This window comes from Notolepis coatsorum (genome assembly GCF_963971535.1).
Source record: "Notolepis coatsorum genome assembly, chromosome: 17".
NCBI classification, from domain to species: domain Eukaryota; kingdom Metazoa; phylum Chordata; class Actinopteri; order Aulopiformes; family Paralepididae; genus Notolepis; species Notolepis coatsorum.
The window spans coordinates 108934965-108956317 of NC_140181.1; the positions used below are offsets into that span (position 1 = coordinate 108934965).

General features: G+C 44.0%; 1 protein-coding gene across 1 annotated transcript in view; it reads left to right on the plus strand.

Annotated features, from left to right (window-relative positions):
- nek2 (NIMA-related kinase 2) overlaps window positions 1–21353 on the plus strand; it is a 43983-nt gene that overhangs the window by 8945 nt on the left and 13685 nt on the right. The window contains exons 4-5 of the mRNA XM_084332885.1: window positions 15813–15895; window positions 16331–16457. Coding sequence (XP_084189011.1) covers window positions 15813–15895; window positions 16331–16457 — 210 coding nt within the window. The remainder of the gene's footprint in view (window positions 1–15812; window positions 15896–16330; window positions 16458–21353) is intronic.

The following is a 21353-nucleotide window of genomic DNA, read 5'->3' on the forward strand; positions in this document are numbered from 1 at the left end:
AATGGAAGCGGACATGGCCGGTTAGCCTAGGCATAGTCCAACTAACACCTCTCCCGAAGGCTATCGGTGATATCAGTGATATGATGATACATTTATTTATATTGCGGCCCTCAACCAATAGTTACAAGACGGGAACAATACAAAATACATGCAGCCATGCAGGCCAACCAAGCAGATAGAGGACGGACAGACATAATACACCAGTCATACTACAATACAAACTAGCTCATGGATTGTTTATGGAGAAAAGGTGGGTTTTGAGCATGTCCTGAACACTTTCCGTGCCAGCGGGGAGTGTGCTATTTATCGCTTGAGTGCCAACGCTGTAGTCAATGGGAGAGCGAGCACATTTGCGAACGCATAAACTGTATCTTAAATTATGGCTATGTGTCTAATACGACCGTCGAAAAAAGATGATTTTGCAGGAATCCCGCTTTACTGGAATACACAAAACACGTTGTAATTTGTCGGCCTATTTATCAATCGTTTTCAAATAAACGCTAGATTATCGATAGTATATGTATACTTATGCACGCTATAGAAGTGGGCTGAAATCTATGATCCATTTCCTGATCAGCCCACACACACACAGCCACACACACACGCACATATGGGACACGTTGATTCCCTGATCAGCACACACACACAGCCACACACACACATTTGGGACACGTTGATCAAATCAAATCAAATTTATTTGTAAGGCCCGACAACACACGTTAATGTCCCCATGGGCCGGACACGTCTTCTTTAACTCTTTCAGTGCCACTCACGAGATTTCTCGTGTTTTTTTATAGGTGGTTGCTAGCCACTCACGAGATTTCTCGGATTTTTTCTTTTTTTTCGATCTGAAAAATTATTGCATCACCCGAGCCTACCCGAGTATAGCCGAGGGGCGCCGACGATCACTGTGGAAAAAAGCGCCCCCTGTCGTCTCCCAGATGATATAAGTGATTTTGGAATGGACTCAATGAAAATGAATGGGGGAAAAAATCCGGTACTCCACATTTTCCAGTTCACTGATCCAGCCGGGGTTACTAGAGTTCATTCTGGAGCCTCAGATCCCCGCGGATCATGGAGTTCTACTGTATCGCGTTGGATCCATACACGTATCGATTTTTTCGAATGGTGATCAGGAATTGGAATATACCAGTTGGATACCATCTGATGTCAGGTAAGGACTCTATGTTATCAGTGGTAGGATAATCAGAGTAAGTTTGATGAAGTTATAAGCTGTTTTGTGAAATGTCTTCTTTCGGTTTCACTGTAAAAGTCCGTGAGGAGATCAACGGAGCGATTATCAGTGCGCGGCCGTAATGTGCGTGCGTGCACGTATAATATTGATCATCTAGCGTTTATTTGAAAACGATTCATAAAAAGGCCGACGAATATCAACGTTTTGGAATATTCCACTAAAAGACGATTTTCATAGAATGCTCCAGAATGAGCTGTTTTTTATATCAAAACGGGGGCTTTTCTAACTGCTCTGAAACGGCAACGACGCGATAAAAAAACAATCTGCCTTCACAGCACTGACTGGAAAATAGTCTTTGATAATGCGATGGGCAGATTAGACACATAGCCATAATTTAAAACATAGATTAGGCGATATTAACGTTAACATTGGCGCCGATGGTGGCATTCAAGCGGTAAAACGGAAAACCAGGCGTGGCGCTGAAAGTGTTAAACAAGTCAAGAAGAAACATAACAATAAGTCAAGAACAAAACAAGAACACCATAAGGTCCAACAAATTTAAAATAAATGCAAATAAATGAATGAATGCAAACACTCCCAGACATACCCCACGCGAAGGTAAGGAAAAACTCACTAAAACCTAACGATAGGGAAAAATGCACCACAGGCAGTGTGGAGGAGAGAAACCTTAGAAGGGCCATTCAAGGGGGGATCTCCCTTCTTAGATGTCGGTGATAGTAGTGTTGCAGACTAACAGTGGTAAGCATGCACTCATGTGTGTAGTGAAACACAGATGAGTGCATGCAATAGCAACTGAACATTTTGAAAAATTTAAGATAGAGCTGATAGCGATAGCAACTGAACATTTTGAAAGATTAAAGATAGAGCTGATAGCGAATCTATTTGAGGCACAGGGGCGGCGCAAAGAGGGTCGGTCCTCCCCGTCTTAATCACAGGACGTTCAACACTCCGGTCATCGCTCCGAGACAGCCGGAGACAGGGAGATAGGGGGCGGCGCAGAGAGGGTTGCAACCTCCCCGACATCATCGCGGGACATCCAGCACTCCGGTCACCACTACGAGACCGCCGAAGACAGGGAGACAGGAGGGCACGCAGAGAGGGTCGCATCCTCCCGGTCTTCATCACGGGACGTCCGACACTCCGGTCAACACTCCGGGACAGCAACTCACAGGGAGACGGGACAGGCGTTAGACAGCTCGCGTGATTGTAGTGGGCGGACATAGCAATAGATACAAGTGGTAAGCATATATGTGAATAGAATAGATATATGAAGTAGGGGTGGACGGTATAAACGGTATGAATTTGCTCTACGGTATGGATTTTGACTATACCTTGTAACCGGTAGAGCAGCTCTAAAATAGCAATGACGTCATGTAACCACAGCGCGACTATTTCACTCGCATTTGCCCCTAAAAATAGATAGAATTAGTCATAGATAATAGATATGTGCAAACTGGAAAAAGTTATTTAGGAGGCTTCGTGCAGTGGGCGTGTCAACACGCAATTGTCATTTCATAATAAACACATATCACCGCGGCGCACAGCAAGTTTCAATTTCAGTTCCTGGCATTTTTAACCAGTGGAGAAAGGTAAGGGATTTCCCTATCGTTTTTCTTATATGAATTATTCTACGTTAATAAAACATACCTGGTGATCAACTACAGTTTGCTGTGAACATTATGATATGTGTAGTGTTCTGACGGCTGGGCAGCGCGAGCTGGATGCTGGATTTTGCGAGAAGCATATGCAGCTGCAGAGCCGCAGAATCCACCATAACCCACCCATCTTTACCGGCACAGTGCAGTTCTCCAATTCAGCCATTGGCAATTCAGCCGTTGGGTGGGGGGCGCTGCTGAGCCGGGCCTGTGACCGGACCTGAAAGCGCCCCTACTCTGCGGCTCTGCAGTTGCATACTATTGGGATTCGTTGGGAGCAGCACAGAGTCTCGACTCGGGACTTATTTTATTTGGAATATAATGACTGTATACGCAAAAGTTGCCTAGTTTTAAGTTAAAATATTATAAATCTACATGCCTTGAGGATGTCATTATTTATATAGCCTGCCTATCAGGCAAAAAAAATTATTCTAACGGAAACACTGATACCGTGATATATACCGTTACCGTCTATGCTTCAAATTATACCGTGATATAAATTTTAGACCATACCGTCCACCCCTAATATGAAGTAAGCATATTATGTGAATAGAATAGAAGTACTTAACCCAGCAATGAAACCACGTTGACAGACCACAAACCATGTTGACAGACCACGGACATATAGGTGAAAAGAGCTCTGATTATCCCAAGACTGGTAAAATAGATTCCTTACCTCAAATCAATCTCCAAAAAGATTATTCCAATTCCTGATCGCCATTCCAAATATCGATCGCGTTTATTGATCCAACGCTGGGTGGTCAAAAGACATATTCCATGCTGCTCTGAGGCTCGGCAATGAATGCAATCGGCTCGGATTACATGCCTGACAAGTAAAATGTGGAATCCGGATTTTCTTTTCCCCATGCGTTTTCATTCAGTCCAATCCAAAGGGTGCATTACCATCCGGGAGACGATAGGGGGAGGTATTTTCCCTGTTCGAGCTCGGATAGATCCCCACTGGTAACGTGAGGCTAGATTGATGAAAAATTAATGGAAATCGATAATAAGAAAAACGACATTTGTCGTCGTTGGCACTCAACGGTTGGCATGAAATAACGACAATTATCGTTGTTGGCACTCAAAGTGTTAAAGGTCCGTAGAGTGCTTGCAGATTTCAGGTTGAGTGGGAGCTTGTTCCAGAGGGTCGTGCTGTGACTGCGAAAGCCGGGTTTCCCTTCGTCACCAGTCTTGTGTGGGGGATTTTAAGGCAGATTGTTTGATCTGAGGGATCTGGAGCTGGTTGATTGGACCAGGAGTTATTTTATGCAGGCTGGGGCGAGACCGTTTATGGCTAGTTTGTATGTGAACATGACTGGGCCACTGCTCGCACTTGTCTGTCGAGTTTCAGCTCAGAGTCAAAAAGACCCCCAGGTTTTTGACCTGGGTTTTTATCAGGGTGGACAGAGTGCCCATGTTGTTGGTGATCTGGGTGACAGAGGTGGGTGTGCCGAACAGGATTATTTCAGTTTTGCTCTCATATAACCATGACGTTTTTGTGACATCTACTCCTTGATATCTCCCAGACATTCTTTTAGTCGGGTTAATCCAGAGGGGTCATGTGTGGTGAGTCGTAAGTAGATCCGTGTATCGTCGGCATAGCAGTGGAATGAGATGTTGTGTCGGGTGATGATCTGACTGAGGGGGAGCATGTAGAGGTTGAAGAGAATGGGGGCCAGGATGGAACCCTGTGGGACTCTGTGGGTGAGGTTTGCTTTCTGGGAGGAGCAGTTCGTTAGGTTCACTGAGAAGGTTCTGTTTTCCAGGTAGGACCTGAACCAAGCCAGGGTGGTGTTTGTGATGCCCGCCCCCTGCTGGAGACGGGTGATGAGGATGCAGTGTTTCCCCTACCATTGCCTTGGCGGGACGCCCCGCCCCTCCAGAAAAAATTATAATAAATCTTATTTTTTTAATTTTTTTTATTAAAGTTTGCTTTAATCACAGTAACCTTGGCGAGCTAGCTAAATTATACATAAATCGGTTTTCATATAAATCAATCTTCACTAAGACTTTAAAACGGTGGTGCGGCACGGTCTACGGCGACGCAGAAAAAAGCTACCAAATCCATTCCGAGACTGACTAGCGTCGCGTGTAACACGTCTCAGTCTCTCTCTCCTTCAAGTAGCCAAACGTTACACTATAAAAACGAACTGGTTCGACTGGAAACTCAAGTTAATGTACTAAAAAAAGAGATTAACGCCATTTATAAACAACAATCTGAAGTACAAATACGTAGCACAAGACAACAGCATTACTCCCAAGGTTCTAAACCAAGTCACCTACTAGCTATGCGATTAAGAGTTAACACAACATTTGCAGATATAACGTTAGGTTATGACTATAACCAAGTTCTGTTAGTTAGGGGCGATGCTTGGCATCGCCTTCTGCACTATCTCGCGTACGTGCACGCGTACTGAATAAACCACAAATGTACCTCTAATACCAGTATTAGTCTGACCACACCCCTCATCAGCTTACCTTCATAAGCAGGTGTGTGGTCACCTGCTCTCCTCCTTCCCAAGCTTTCACCACAAGGTGAGGACAAGGGCTGCAGCGGCGTCCGATGCCAAGCATCGCCCCTAACTAACAGAACTTGGTTATAGTCATAACCTAACGTTCTGTATCGTTAGTGGCTTAGCTTGGCATCGCCTTCTGCACAAGGGAGGCCAAGCGGAGCCACTTGGCTGACAAATACACCCCGCTGACAGCCCCCCAAAACCATCAGAACAGGGAGGGCCGAGCCCCCCCGACCCCCCCTAATGGAGGGTAGCCCCCCTATTAGGGACGTCACGGGAGGGCGACGGACCCGACCGTGCGAAGAGGCACTCAAGCAACTCAACGCACAGGGTGAGCAGACCGTGGCTTGACCCCACGACTACACACACGCACAACCCGCATGCCACCCGGGAACGAACGGAGGAACAACCTCGTTACTGCCCCCAGAATCACGGGGTCAAGGGCAAACCCAACCCCGTGGCAAGGCCGTAGCAGCGGAGCACGAAGGAAGACCCAGACCCACCAAAAGGACTGGACTCCCTGGAATGGGGGCCCGGAGAAGTCCATGATGCCAGCATCAAGACCCCACCAGGTGGGCACGTAGTGCCCCGCCCCCCACATCGCCAGCGTATTCGGACAAAGGCCCCTCAGTTACTGCACCTGGTATTCCCAGGCGGAACCAACCAGGCCAGAACCTGCCCAGCTTCCGAGATCGGACGAGACCGGGCGTGTTCAGGTCGGTATGGCCGTAAGCCGAGCGGGCCCCGTCCCCCCAATAGTACACCGCCTGGCACACTGACCCTGCAGAATAGGCAGTCAGCATGGCCGTAAGCACACAAAAAAGGTTAACCAACGGAAGCAGGCAGCGCACCGGGGAAAAACCAGGCAACAGGCTGTTAACCCTAGCCTGGAGACTGCGGACGAGACAGGCGCCAGAGGGGACAGCTGAACACAGCCGCCCCGGCGGAAGGAGCGTAAGCTGGCGGTGTTGCATGACCAAGCCTCCATTTAACAACCCCCACCCAGAGGGGTCGAGGCAGAGAAGGCTGACACGATCGGCAGACGTCATGAACGTGCAGGGGCACCCTCAACCGGTGAACCCGGGAGTTGACACTGCTCCAACACACCAGGGAATCAACCACCTCGGTGTTACCCAATGCGGTGGTTGTTCCTATAACCCCTCAAGAAAAAACTCCAAAACACACCTGCGGGTATACACCGGCTATACCGCAGTACAAGTGTTTCAGTTTCCAAAAAGGGTTAACCCAGGCCTACGGGTCGCAAACATCACTTCGGACCGGGCCTGGCGGCACGGGAAGCACAGGGTCACCAGAGGAGGTCAAAAAACCACCCCCACAGGCCCCTCTTCGCCATGCGTGAGAGAGGAGCGAAAAATAATGGAGAACCAGCCCCTAAGCACACCGTACCTGGTATTCCCCGGCGGTCTCCCAACCAAGTACTAACCAGGACCAACCTGTGTAGCGGCCGAGATCCGACGAGATCGAGCGCGTACAGAATGGCATGGCTGTAAGCCATGACGACAGTGCTGAGTAAAAACATACCCAACCAGGGTCTCCATAGCGCTTAACCCTGTGACACCCAGACCGACCTGGCATTTTTCCCCCTGAAAAAAGCCCAAGTCCCTCAGGGTACCAGAACAGCAGATCTGCATCCCCGGCGGACAACGGGTTCAACTGATCTGGACCAGCGTGACCAGAACCAGTCCCGTGCCCTAACCACGCCGACATGCCTACTCCAGGAGAAGGGCAGATATGCGTGTTGATCTTAACATGAAAAGAAGGCGCCACCCAGACGTCGGGACGAACCGCGCCTGGTGGCCCACCCCAAGGGCGTGAGACCCCACTACATATGTTCAGATCCATCCCGTCATCATCCCCCAGACATGAACGAGGATCCGTCGACAACCCACCCAGGTCATGGGATGTGGTCGCCGGAAGAGGAAAAACCCCCATCTCAGTTGCTTTATAAAAACGCTGTTTCAACCACAAGCAACTAAGGCGTGCCAGTCAATCGCCTGTTTACAGCGAGCTAGCACTATACGTGCGTCGGGACACACCCCCATCAATGAACAGGCTATTTAGACCTGTCATTGAATCCCCAAGGCGCCCAGGGGAACGACAAGAGGGGTGTGACACTCCCTAACTCCAACACTTCTGGAACAGAAAGAAGGAAGCATCAACAGTATGTATCCCAGTCTACACAGCCGGGGTAAAAAATGTTCACATTTTTACATCCCACCACCCTCCCATAGGAAAGAGACGGGGATCCCCAGAGAGACTTCCCACGCGAGCTGTACAGATTGAAAAGAATATATTGCACCTTGAGCCATGTAAAAAACTGGTTTTAGGGCCTCCGGGGAAGAGGCACCGAACCCATACACACTCAATAAACGAATTGAATCGAATATACATACAATAGAAAAGGACCCTTCTAGAGGGTCCACTCACTTTGACAATCTGAGGAGGAAGGCTCTGTACTCTGATGGAGGCTTCCTCACATGGAAGAAGGAGTCCGAACTCACAGAAGGCCTGAGTAGGCGCTTGGTGAGGAGGAGCCCTGACCACCCCCCCTGAAAACAGATCCATCACATGGACCTGAACAGCACACGGAAGTCCTACCAACAGAGACGCGCACGGTGACGTACTCTATGGCGGGGGAATTCCTGCGGTGCACACGCCCAATATACCAGGCCGTGGGACCAGGAACTCCCTCCCCCCCCCCCGTAACGTGCCGAACCGCCACGTGACGGGAACCTTGAAGGACAGGGGGTGTACCCCTGACCGACAGAACAATGGGGAGAGGAAAGGTTACCAGTTCACCCCTTTACGACCCCACACCCATGATACGACGTAACGACAAAAAGAGAATATGACACAGTCATAGTCAGCTCTATGAAGCGTTTCACAGCTCCACACAGCGCACGAGCTAACCTGCTATCTGATTTTTACTAAGGAAAAACACAGAATAGAGAGGGCTCTAAGAACCCCGGTCCAACATACACATGTGCTTCTGTGGCCAGTACAACCCAGTTGTAGGTCACATGACACACACAACCCATCATCACCTACAAAAAATGGCAAAAACACTCAACAGAGGAACGCCGTTTTTTTTCACAATGAGAGAATACATCATTCTTGATTAGTATCGACCACAGGCCTTGCTAAGCACACATGACAGCAACCAAACCAATTTCCCTTTAGGAAATAAGTTTCTCCAGCAGATTTAGCACAACCTCAGCAATCAAGCTGAGAGTTACATCGTATCCCTACCACACAAAAGACACAATTAATGCACAACATGTCTGATAGGAGGTGATAAAGTCCCCAGGGAACCGGGGGGGGAAAACACAATCCTCCTATTTTACCCTCAATACGGCCAGTTAAACAGGAAAACCTGTTAATGTGTGAACTCACTGTTCATTGTCATTACAGTCTGAGAAAGAACATTCTTTCACTCACTCGTCACCAAGCATAGCTTCATAGGTTAGTTGCCTTAGTAGTGAGTACACGGTACACATAAACACCATGATGTTTCTCACACAACAACCAGATCAATACATCACGACCTGCACGGAGAAGCTAACTGCCAGTGACAAAAACAGCTCACACACAACCCGCAACGTATCTCAAATGCATTGCAACAACACACGTTTTGGGAAAAAACACCGTTATTCACAATACATTTAGCAAGGTAAAACCAGAAGACGTGTTTATGAGGTCTGGCCAACCCCGTACCTGCCCGGAACGCAGATCAGCGAAGTGCAGTCACAAGCCACCGTAGAACACAGCCGTCCCGTGTTGTTCGATCCGGGCAGCGTCGCCGCTCCACCAGTCGCTACAGTCCTCTTTGTTGACGCAATCCCCGTCTAGGTTCAGGCAGGGTCGACGAACATCCCCTGTCAAGGATGACGTCGTGGTCAAGAGTGTAAAACATGTTAAAAATCAAAGCACGTTCAACAGAATAGCATCAAGCTAACGGCTGCTCCAACCGTTCGGGTGCTATCGCTTCCGCTCGCGAGACGCCGATCTACGACGCACGCGATCAGGAGCGAGCTCCCGGCGGCGCGCGAGAAGCCAAGCTACCCCGCGCCAGGCCACCGACCGGCTAACCGTAAGCTATGAACATGTAAACAATGACATAACACTCACCCAGACAGGCCGCCGTTCTGAACCCTCCTCACTTTTTAAGAGAAAAGAGAAAACAAGACGTCAACACCGCTTCACAACGGTGACATTTAACACGTCCGGCGGAATCAGCACAGTACCAACTGGCCTGTATAGCTGACTTTGAACATGAATCTGCCGCTATCGCACATTACATGCACATATCCCCTCGTGAAGGAATACTCTCATTTGGATATGAAAGATGGGGTCTTAACACGGTGACAGAGAGAATCCACTCGTCCAGAACACACAGGGATCACCAGTGTCAATGGTCGCGGCCCACTAGTTAAAACTATAATGGTCGCCAGACCAAGGCCTTCTGTCGCCTAGACGGCTAAACAAAGGACCCTAGCCTGGGGCCGGTTTCCATAAACTTTGTCAAGTAGCCCCCATAGCACTAACAGACAAGTGGAGCCCGCCAGCAAACACTACTCACCCAACCTGGAACGCACCGCTCCTCACAACAGCGGCATGTCCGACAGTTCAGCTGTGGCCTGACAGGTTTCACCCCAACAAACACAGCAAGGAACTGCAGTTGAGAAGCATGCAGCGGCGTGCTCCCCATACGAAAACCGGTGGAGGGTTTGTAGAATGATCATCATCTTCTAGACACTCCAGTACGAAGACAATATCGCCGTATTTTCTCGAAAATAGTGAGAGAGAAAATAAAGATATGATGTCAACGTATCCTTGTTTCCCAAGCTGTTCCTAATCCAATTTCTTCCATCATGGTGTCAAGTGTGGGGATCTACCGAGGCACCTCTTCCTTGTGGTGAAAGCGAGAAGGAGGAGAGCAGGTGACCACACACCTGCTTATGAAGGTAAGCTGATGAGGGGTGTGGTCAGACTAATACTGGTATTAGAGGTACATTTGTGGTTTATTCAGTACGCGTGCACGTACGCGAGATAGTGCAGAAGGCGATGCCAAGCTAAGCCACTAACGATACAGAACTACCATTAAAGCACAACAAGGACTTGTAACAGACCCTAAAAAAATAAATGTGACATTCAAAGAGTTCTACTCCAACTTGTATAAATCAGAAACGACCTTCGATCAAAACAAAATGGACACATATCTTAATCAAATTAACCTCCCGAAACTTTCAGAGGATGACGCTAAACAGTTAGAAACACCTATCACACTAGAGGAACTCAGGAAGGCCATATCCGAAATGCAAAGTGGTAGGGCTCCTGGAAGAGACGGTATCCCACCAGAAATGTACCTCTCATGTTGGGACATAATTGGACCCCTATTACTTAATATGATTTTATACTCCGTCAAGGAGGGGAACTTCCATAAGAACGACAATATTGCACTCATAACAGTCCTCCTTAAAAAAGAAAGACTCCACCGAGTGCGGTAGTTATAGACCCTTAAGCCTCCTCGGAACCGATATCAAACTGTACTCTAAGGTATTAGCCATCAGACTTCAAAAGCATATGACGTCTTTAGTTCATCCGGATCAAACTGGCTTCATAAGAGGCCGCTTGATCACTGATAACATAAGACGATTACTACACGTACTAGATGCCAGCAAGGACGACACCACACCTAAGGCGATGCTGTCCCTGGATGCAATGAAAGCTTTTGATAGGTTGGAATGGTCGTATCTATGGGCAGTATTAGAAAGGATGGGGTTAGGAAAAGGATTAATTGATATGATTAAAGTATTATACAAAGACCCATCGGCCATGATTACAACCTGTAACTGAGGGGTACAATTCCCTGACTGTATTACTAGATATGATACTTACTACCACTACCTTTGTACTTAATATTCGGCCACCCAGTACTCGGCATAAATATATTATGATGAACACTGTCACGTAGATGAAACGGATCCAACACAAATGTACGAATTAGAAATAGGTCTTTATTTCTACACAGCGATGGTGTGTAGAGCAAGCACTTAATCAAATCAATCACATTTATGAATGGGAATTAGTATGCACTTTTATGGCAAGAGTATTCGTCGGTATATCAATAGAGAATGTCCAATCTCTGAAGGCGCAGGTGGTACATATACGACCTGGAATAGTTAAGGAATAACAGCAATGATACTTCAATGATTATAGACTGGATACACTAGGGGGGGTTAATCCGGTCGCTTGTAAGCCGACAGGAGTAGGAAGGGGGGGGGGGGGTAGAGTCCGGCTGCCTCATCCGGCCAAGGGTATCCCAGGTGAACCCACTGTAGTGCCGTTCAATGCGCCGGCGATCCTTGGACCACAGATGAAAGCAGATGGACTCTTTGTGGGCCGGCGTCCTCCGGTCCACGGAGGAGAGACGTGAAGCGACCTCGTCTTGCAGAGCGTCTCCTCACCTTGCGTCCTCTCCAGGGGGGGGGGTTCCAACACACGGCAGTGTCGGGGGTCTTTATCCATGGAATAATCAACGTATACAAAGCATAATCCGTGCCTGGGAAGGCGGGCTGTCGTCGGTAGAATAATCCGGTATACAGGTCCACTCGCTCGTCGGCTCTGGGGCTCCTCGGGTGCAATCTCACATGGGATCGATCATCCTGGATAAGCAGCCAGTTCTCTGCCCGAAACGATGGGGTGCTGACTACGGTAGTATTCTCACCGCACGAAGCACTATATATTAACAGACTATTATTAGCTTAATAGACTACGTCCAACTCGACGATATAGTGCCAAATATGACTATTCAAATATCAATATACACGATGTCTCAATACCGATGGTAGGCCGAACTTGGCCTTACTCCCACACGTGGCGTCGCGGGGAGGCTTTACGTCTGTCACTCTATTGGAGGGTAAGAAACTGGACTGAAAAGGAAGTCCTACTTTAGTAGCGCAGTATATATACGCACTATGAACAAATAGTCCCATTAGTGGTGCGGTAGCCAGATTCCTACGCGGAACTAGGACTTGTTCGTACATGTTGAGCGGTACGTTTGAACTGGGTCTGAGGGTATGGCAGCCTGGCACCAAGGTCTCGACCAATAGTAGAATGGAGACTATTATGGGATGTTCAGTAGGCTAGAATGGATATTCAATGCATATTGTACAAGGAATATACAAGGGATATCAGGGAATATTAGAGAATATACAAATACAATTAAATATATATATATAATAAATATATATATTCGGTTTAATCTGGCCCTTCACAACACAACCGGTATAATCACCTCCGAAATCTTTCCGGTTTCACGCTCTTCTAGACAGGGTTGCCCTCTTAGTCCCGGACTATTCGATTTATCATTAGAGCCTTTAGCACAATATATAAGACAATCCCAATTCATAGAACCAATCGTAATCAAGGGCACACAACACAAAATTAGTTTATATGCGGACGACGTAATACTGTTCATGCAAAACCCTAACACCGCAATGCCTCATCTTCTCAAGTTGATTGATGACTTTGGCGATCTATCGGGATTTAAGATAAATTGGCCAAAGTCGGCTTTCCTTCCACTTAACGCCCCTGCAAAAAATATACTCCTTCCAGAAGAAATACCAATGGTTAAACACTTTAGATGTTTGGGAGTTGAAGTATTCCCTACCATAAGCCAAACGGTGAAGCACAATTACATAGAAATCCAAAATAAAATCAAATACGACTTTGACAGGTGGTCAAAACTTAAAAACTCACTACAGGCACGGGTTTCAATAGTTAAGATGGATGTCTTACCTAGAATCAACTTCATCAGCTCAATGCTACCGTTACCCCCTCCAGATGGTTACTGGAATAACAAACCACCACGTATAAAAAGATCCACCGCACAGAGAAACAAAGCCGACGGAGGTATGGCATTTCCAGATTTGTTCCACTATTTTAAGGCGTACACTTTAAGACCACTGACAACCTGGTTTGATCCCCAAGCATCAGTATCCTGGAGAAATTTAGAAGTAAATATAGTAGCACCACATAGACTGCAGGACATAGTATACACCAAATTATCAATTAAGCAATGCAAACTGAAATTTGGCCCCATTATTACTCATGCGATCCGGATATGGCGTGAAACACAAAAAAAATATTCTAACCCACATAAATGGCATAATCATACTCCCTTATTCAATAACAATGCACTCCTGATTGGAAAACGACCTATAAGATTCCCTAGATGGGAAAAGCAGGGCATACACACATTAGGAGATGTTTTCAACAAACAGGGTTTTTGTAGTTATGAGGAAATACACAAAAAATGTAATCTCACCAGTTCCACATATTATTTTTACGCACAGTTATTGTTATGTTTGAAGGCTCACGGTGTCCCATTAAGGATACCAATTGTACACCACAGATACCACAAATTATTCTATGAAAGAGAGACATCGAGAGGTTTTGTATCAGATTTTTATCATCAATTACTAACGTCCTCGTATGAAATCCTCCACCTAGACTCAGTCTGGAGGAGGGATATACCAGACCTGGAAATAGATTTTGATTGGCAAGAAGCCTGGGCAAATGTTCGACTTGCATCACGGAACCCGGACCATCAACAAATCAATCTTAACTATATTCATAGGACATACTTGACTCCTATAAGACTGAACAGAATGGGTCTTAAACAAGACTCCAAATGCTCCTTATGTACAAATGGGGACGAGGGGACATTTATGCACATGTACTGGGACTGCCCACCAGTTAAGATATTCTGGAAAGAAGTGACCCAGCAATTATCAAATCTCTTAACTCTGAATATACCTGTACACCCCTCTGTATTACTGCTGAATGATGTTTTTGAGTGTGCAGTACCTATACAGCTAAAGAGATTGGTTTTATCTGGTATCACAGCGGCTAAAAAGCTGATGGCATCACGATGGTTTCAACCGGGAAAAAATTTGTAGGAAGGTTTGGATTCTTACATATCTCGATGTGATTTATCTAGAAATATCTACAGCAAGAATTTTGGGTGAATCCAAAATCCAAAATTACAATGTGGTTAGAAGTGGTGGAGAGAATAAAAGCTAGCATATAATGGTAGTGCCTGGTTAGGAGCGAATGATAATGGATGGATTATCCAATGGGGGGTCCGGGGGGGGGGGAGCAGCGAGCGAGAGCATAATTATGTGTGTAGGGTATTAGATAGTAGGTATTAGGTGTATATCTTGTATAAGACATTTATTTAAATGGTGATTTCATTGGATGTGCACTGTTAATTAATGCTTGTATATCTAATTTTATGTTGTCATGTTTGTTTGTGTTTGTTTAAAAAATAATAAAAAAAATAAAATATAAAAAATAAAAAAAAATAACTGGATAGTTGATATATGAACTGAATAGTTCATATAAGCCATTCTCCCTTTCTGTGTGTGTGCGCGTGCTCGTCCCAACTCTGGTCTTTGGCTAGTTTGATTGATAGTATATACTATTTACTGAGGATGGCCAGATAATGTTGATATTTAAACTTAAAAAATAATTATACAGAGAGAAGCTTCAGCAAGTACAAAACGCTGCTGACCGACAAAAGATAATCCCTCACTGAGGAAAACACAAAGGCCTATCCATCATGTATCACAATGGTGATGAGCCATGGAGAAGCATGAACCTTTAAAGGACATCTCTTTGAATATTATATTTTACAGTTTTTTTTCTGATTTCTTTTAAACAAATTATTTTGTATTATTTACCTATTTAATTATTATTTAGTTATTGCACTGCACTGGCAGTTGAACTGCATTGAACTGAATTGGAAAAAAGAAACCTCATAACCTAACTGGCACTGAACATTGAACTACACTGGCACTGTTTGCAGATGTACTATTAAAGTTAGTTAAAAACATAATTTTGTATCGTTTTTTTTGGTTAAATCCAAAGAAAGAAAATGTCAAATCAGAAAAACCCGAAAACGGTAAAAATTCAAAACAGAGAAATCCGAAAACAGGAAAATTCATATCCGAAAACAGGAAAAGATAAAAATTGATTTCATAGGGCCCTAGTTAAGGTGAGTTAATAAATTCACTCTGAAAATCTGCTCCGCTCTGATAAACTGACTCTTTGGTCAGAGCGTCCAGTGTGCACTCTGAGCCCTCAGAATTTCTGAACAACTTGAGCGCGCTCGCTCTGACACTGGTTGTAAATAGTTATATATATAGTTTATATATATAGTTGTATGTGCCTCCCTGTATTGTAAATAGTTCATATTTAAATAGTTATATTGTCAAATAAAGTCATTCATTCATTCATTCATTCATTCATTCATTCATATGTGTGTTGTCACTACTGTATGTATAATTGTAAATAAGTTAATTTATGTGTTGTAAATAAATATTGTTAATATTTCTCCAGGAACAAATTAACCGGATGTCTTACAATGAGAAATCTGACATCTGGTCCCTGGGGTGCTTGCTGTATGAACTCTGTGCTCTAGCGTAAGTTTCCCTAACGTTGGTGTTTGAGTTGAATTGTCCTGCGGCCTGTGCATTTACAACATGTTAACAGTAACGTATAATATAACTGACTCATCTGCATATTTGTTTACACTCTTTCTTGTGTTTTTATAGCAAGAGTTAATTATATTGTTTACACCGTTTTATTTTCTCACATTTTTATATTGAGTTAATTATATTGTTTACACTGTTTATACTTCTCATATTTTTATATTATTAATAAGAGTTCATTATATTGTTTACACTGTTTATTCTTCTCATATTCTTATATTTGGAACTCATTTTATTGCCTATATTTATGTCTTTCTACCATTACCCTGCCCATACCTGTACCCCCCCCCCCATGCTGCTATTCCACAAGGGGATTAATAAAGGAATATCTTATCTTAACGCGGCTGACATTTCTCCTGTCTCTAGACCTCCTTTCACTGCTTACAACCAGAAACAACTGGCTGTGAAGATCCGAGAGGGGAAGTTCAGGCGGATTCCCTACCGGTACTCAGAGGAGCTCAACGATCTCCTCTCCAAAATGCTCCATTTGAAGGTTTGAAAGACATTTCAGATTCATTCAGATGCAGAGTTTTTATTTGCCACATGGAAACAATACAATCAGAGTTCTTCATTCAAAATCATAAATACCATACCATGGACAAAAGGAGCAGGAAGAAGAATAAATCTTATAGTTACCTGCCCCTTATTCCTAAACTAAACAAATATTTACTTGATGGTCGGCGTACAACCTAATTTACACAAAATAAGAATTTATACCATTATACAAGAAACACACAATCCACAGTTTAAACAAGAACAAATTAAATGATAATAATAATAATAAAGAATAAAAGATAGAAAAAAAGAAAATATCTCACTATTCAGATCACATTTGACTTTCATACTGACTAATTTTTTTTTTTTATAATTATTTTTGAATTAACAAACACTATTACATCCCTTAAGCTTGCTATGGAGAGAATTCCACAACTTTACACCAATAACTGTAGGACACATCTGTTTAAGTGGTACGTGCAAACTGATGTTTAAAATCGAATTTTATCCTACTAAACTCACTTTCTAAATGAAAAAGATTTTGTAGTTTTTCTGGCAGTGTTTGAAACTTAACCATGTCTTCAAGTTTAATTATTCTAGATAAATAATGTGTTTGTGTGTTCTCGATAATTCACTTTATGTGTGATTCTTACAGCCCTCTTCTGTAGTATATATAATGGTTTTATATTGGTCCCATAAGTATTCCCCCATACTTCACTCATCTCACCTTATCTCAGTTATTGTGTTGAACAGTAGAGTGTTCTCATTGCCTCATACTCTAACACATCCTTTACTTTATTCATAACAAAAATACTCTTGGACATCTTTTTTTTAACGTGTGCTATGTGAGATTTCCATGTTCATTTATCATCCATAATTACACCAAGAAAACTAAATTCATTAACTCTCTATATCAACTCCATCTATGGTCAGTACTATATTTTCATCTAGTTTTCGATTGCCAAACATCATAAATTTAGTTTTTTTCTGATTCAGTGATAGCTTATTTACTTTTTTTTTTTTGCTTTGTCATTTCATATTCAGCTAGTTCCTTTAAATTATTTCCAGAGCAAAAAAAATTGGTATCATCAGCAAACAAGACAAACTGTAATAGTTTTGAAACATCACAAATATCATTAATATATAAAAGAAATAGTTTGGGCCCCAAAACCGAACCTTGCGGTACCCCACATTCAATTTTCATGAGCTCAGATTTGACATCTGCCAACTGCACATATTGTTGCCTATTGTGGAGATAACTACTCAACCATTCAAGAACCATTCCTCTCACACCATATGAACGTAATTTAGAAATTAAAATATTATGATCTAAGGTATCAAATGCCTTTTTTAAATCAATAAACACCCCTATTGTTAATTTCCTTTTATCTGTTGCTGTTGTTATTTCTTCAATAATATTCATTAAGGCAGTTGCTGTTGATCTGTTTTGCCTAAAGCCATACTGGCTTTCGCTCAGCAGTTTGTTCTTTTCCACAAAACCATCTAACTTATGTGAAAACAGTTTTTCAAGCACTTTCGAGAACTGTGAGAGCAATGACACTGGTCTATAGTTAGTGAAAAGTGTAAACATTGTTTCACTTAAAAAATGTTATATTTAAAGGGTAACTTCACCAAAAAAAACAATGCTGATTTTATTTTGCACATAATCTCCCACGTATCCAAAGACTTGAAACATTCATTCATTTACCGGTAGTTTAGTTTGACAGCTATTGAGAGTAGATTAGTTTGAATATGGCCCCCGGCCATAGCAATACCTTGCCTTATAGGGACTGCTACCTTATCATCTCATTGAGCTGTAATTAACACAACACCTTGTCTTATAGGGACTGCTACCTTATCATCTCATTGAGCTGTAATTAACAAAACACCTTGTCTTATAGGGACTGTTACCTTATCTCATTGAGCTGTAATTAACACAACACCTTGTCTTATAGGGACTGCTACCTTATCATCTCATTGAGCTGTAATTAACAAAACACCTTGTCTTATAGGGACTGCTACCTTATCTCATTGAGCTGTAATTAACACAACACCTTGTCTTATAGGGACTGCTACCTTATCATCTCATTGAGCTGTAATTAACACAACACCTTGTCTTATAGGGACTGTTACCTTATCATCTCATTGAGCTGTAATTAACACAACACCTCAACTCTCCAACCGGTACGGTCCCCTGTCTGAACGCTCCGACGCCTCAATTTTTTCAGTACGGGCGCTCTGCTCTAATGTCGTTGCTCCACTGGCTGACTTTCCTACGCTAGCGATAGCCGTCAGTAGCAAGCCCTGCACCTCTATACAGCAGCTTGAGCGTGGATGTAAAGCTGCGCGCCGAAATGCTAAACTCACTGCTCCAAGTCTTTCACCCCCCCACACCAACGTTGCAAACCCCCGATCCCCCTCTCCTGCCTGTAAACGCGCTCGGCTGTCCTCCGCCTCCCCCACGGCCCCCAGTGTCGCCTGTGTTCCTAGCTTAACAGATGCAAATGCTAGCTGTGTTGATACTAGCAGTCCATCAGCTGACTCAAACCCTCTGCTGCTAGCTCATATCAGACACCGCCTGTTTCCACCTCCAGAACGGATCCTCGTAGGTGACTCCATCGTCAGACATGTTACAACTCCGAAAGGCATCACATATTCCTTCTCGGGTGCAAAAATAAATGACATAGCCAAACATATCCCAGACATTGTAAACAGTTATCCATCTGCCCACACAATCATTGTGCACGCTGGGACAAATGACATTAGAGGCAGGCAATCAAAGAAGCTCCATGAGGACTATGAAGCTATTGCCAATCAAATAAACAGCCTTGGCAAAGTGTGCATTTTTTCCGGTCTAATTCCAACCCTCCGCCGGAGCTCAGAGCTGTTTAGTCGTACTTACAGCGCCGATCAGTGGCTGCGGAATTTCTGTACAGCATGTGGATACGGATACATTGGCCACTTCGATTCATTTTGGATGATGAGGGATTTGTACAAACCTGATAAACTTCATCCCAGCTATAGAGTCTCAGCCCTACAGTATTTATCCTGCCATCTAGCCAGTCTTGCAGACTGACGCTATACCCCTGCTAGATATTCCACATCAGCTATTCCGAGTTTCGAAAATCGGATGGACCATTATAACATTGATATTAAAAAAAATTCAAATATACAGGTTATAGTAAAAAAAATAGACCTACAAGCAATAGAGTAGGGATGATCACAAATCATCAAAATAGCCTAGAAACGTTGCAGACTACAACAACGACGGTGCCTCTACCTGGGCAGCTGAGAGCCCGTAGCGACGGTGTTATCCACACTAACCTGCGCCCGCTACGACGTGCTGCGACCAGTGTGACGCCAAATATCACTTTGAATATGGCTCTGATTAATGCCAGATCGCTATCAAACGACATTTCTTCTGAATGATTTTTTCACTTCCCGTAAACTGGATTTTATGTTTCTAACGGAGACCTGGCTACATGTCCATGCCTCCATGCCTTTCTCTGAACTTCTCCTTCCTGACTGTACATTTATCAACGGACCACCGGCAAAGGTCAAAGGTGGTGGGCTTGCATGTGTTTTTAAATCCACTTTTTTCATTGTCGGCAGATTACAGCTGTCACTTACTCTAGCTTTGAGTTGCAGCTCTTTGAATTATATTCCTCTCCTCCCCTGCTGTGTGCGGTTGTCTATCGTCCACCATACAATACGAATTTTATCCAGGACTTTGAGATCTTTTAGTCTGAAACCATGGTGGCTTTCGATCATTTTCTAATCACTGGTGATATGAACATTCATGTATGTTGTGAATCCATTCCTCTGGTTAAAAGCTTCTTGTCTCTAATTGAGTCTTTCGATCTCACTCAGTGGGTCTCTGGTCCAACCCACAAAAAAGGACACACATTAGACCTAGTGCTGTCTCATGGTTTGAGTGTTGGTGTAAAAGAAATATGTGATAGTGGCGTGCTTGTATTTCTGATCATATGCCTGTTTTATTTTCTGCTGTTGTCCCATGCTCTGTAGCTGCTATTCGTCCTCCTGCACACCGTTTTCGTGCTATAAACACAGACACTGCGCTGAATTTCCACACAGCTTTTAATGAGTTTGTGCTTTCTAGTGTGGATGGGTATAATGCCCTAAATGTAGAGGAGCTTGTTGCACTTTTTAACTCCACTTGCACCAGCATCCTAGATTCTATCGCCCCATTGAGGAGCAAACACCCTAGGGCTCCTTCGGAACCATGGATAAATAATGCTATCCGTGTGCTCAGACGCTCATGTAGGCGCGCTGAGAGAAAGTGGAAGAAGGATAAGTTACATGTCTCGTTTGGGATTCTAAAGGACTGTAAAATGGAGTATCAGAGAGCCATGAAGGCTGCTAAAACTGAGTATATCTCCAATCTTATTTCTAAGAATATTAGCAAACCCAGGGTTCTATTTAATACTCTTGACTCTCTTGTAAACCCTCGTGATACTGCCCCTGGTGTACCATCGCCTGCTCTCTGTAATGATTTTCAAAATCTCGTCTCTTTGGTCTGCACCCCCTCTTGCTGCCCCCGACCCCTCGGTTCCACCTGTGTGCCCAGCTGCTTTTGAGGAGTTTAAACCCATATCCTTGTCCTCGCTGTCTGATGTTGTTCGTGAGTTGCGGCCCAATAACTGCTTCTCTGACAGTGTTTCTCGCCTTTTTAAAAGAGGTTTTTGATTTTGATTCAGTTGGCTCTTTTATTCTTGTTTTGGTGCATGCTTGTTTTAGTTCAAGAATTTTTCCAACTTATTTTAAACACGCTATAGTGCAGCCACTAAAAAAAAAAAAAAAAAAAAAAAACGTGGACCCTTTCTCTCAAATTTTAGGCCCATCTCGAAAATGCCCTTTCTGTCCAAAGTGCTGG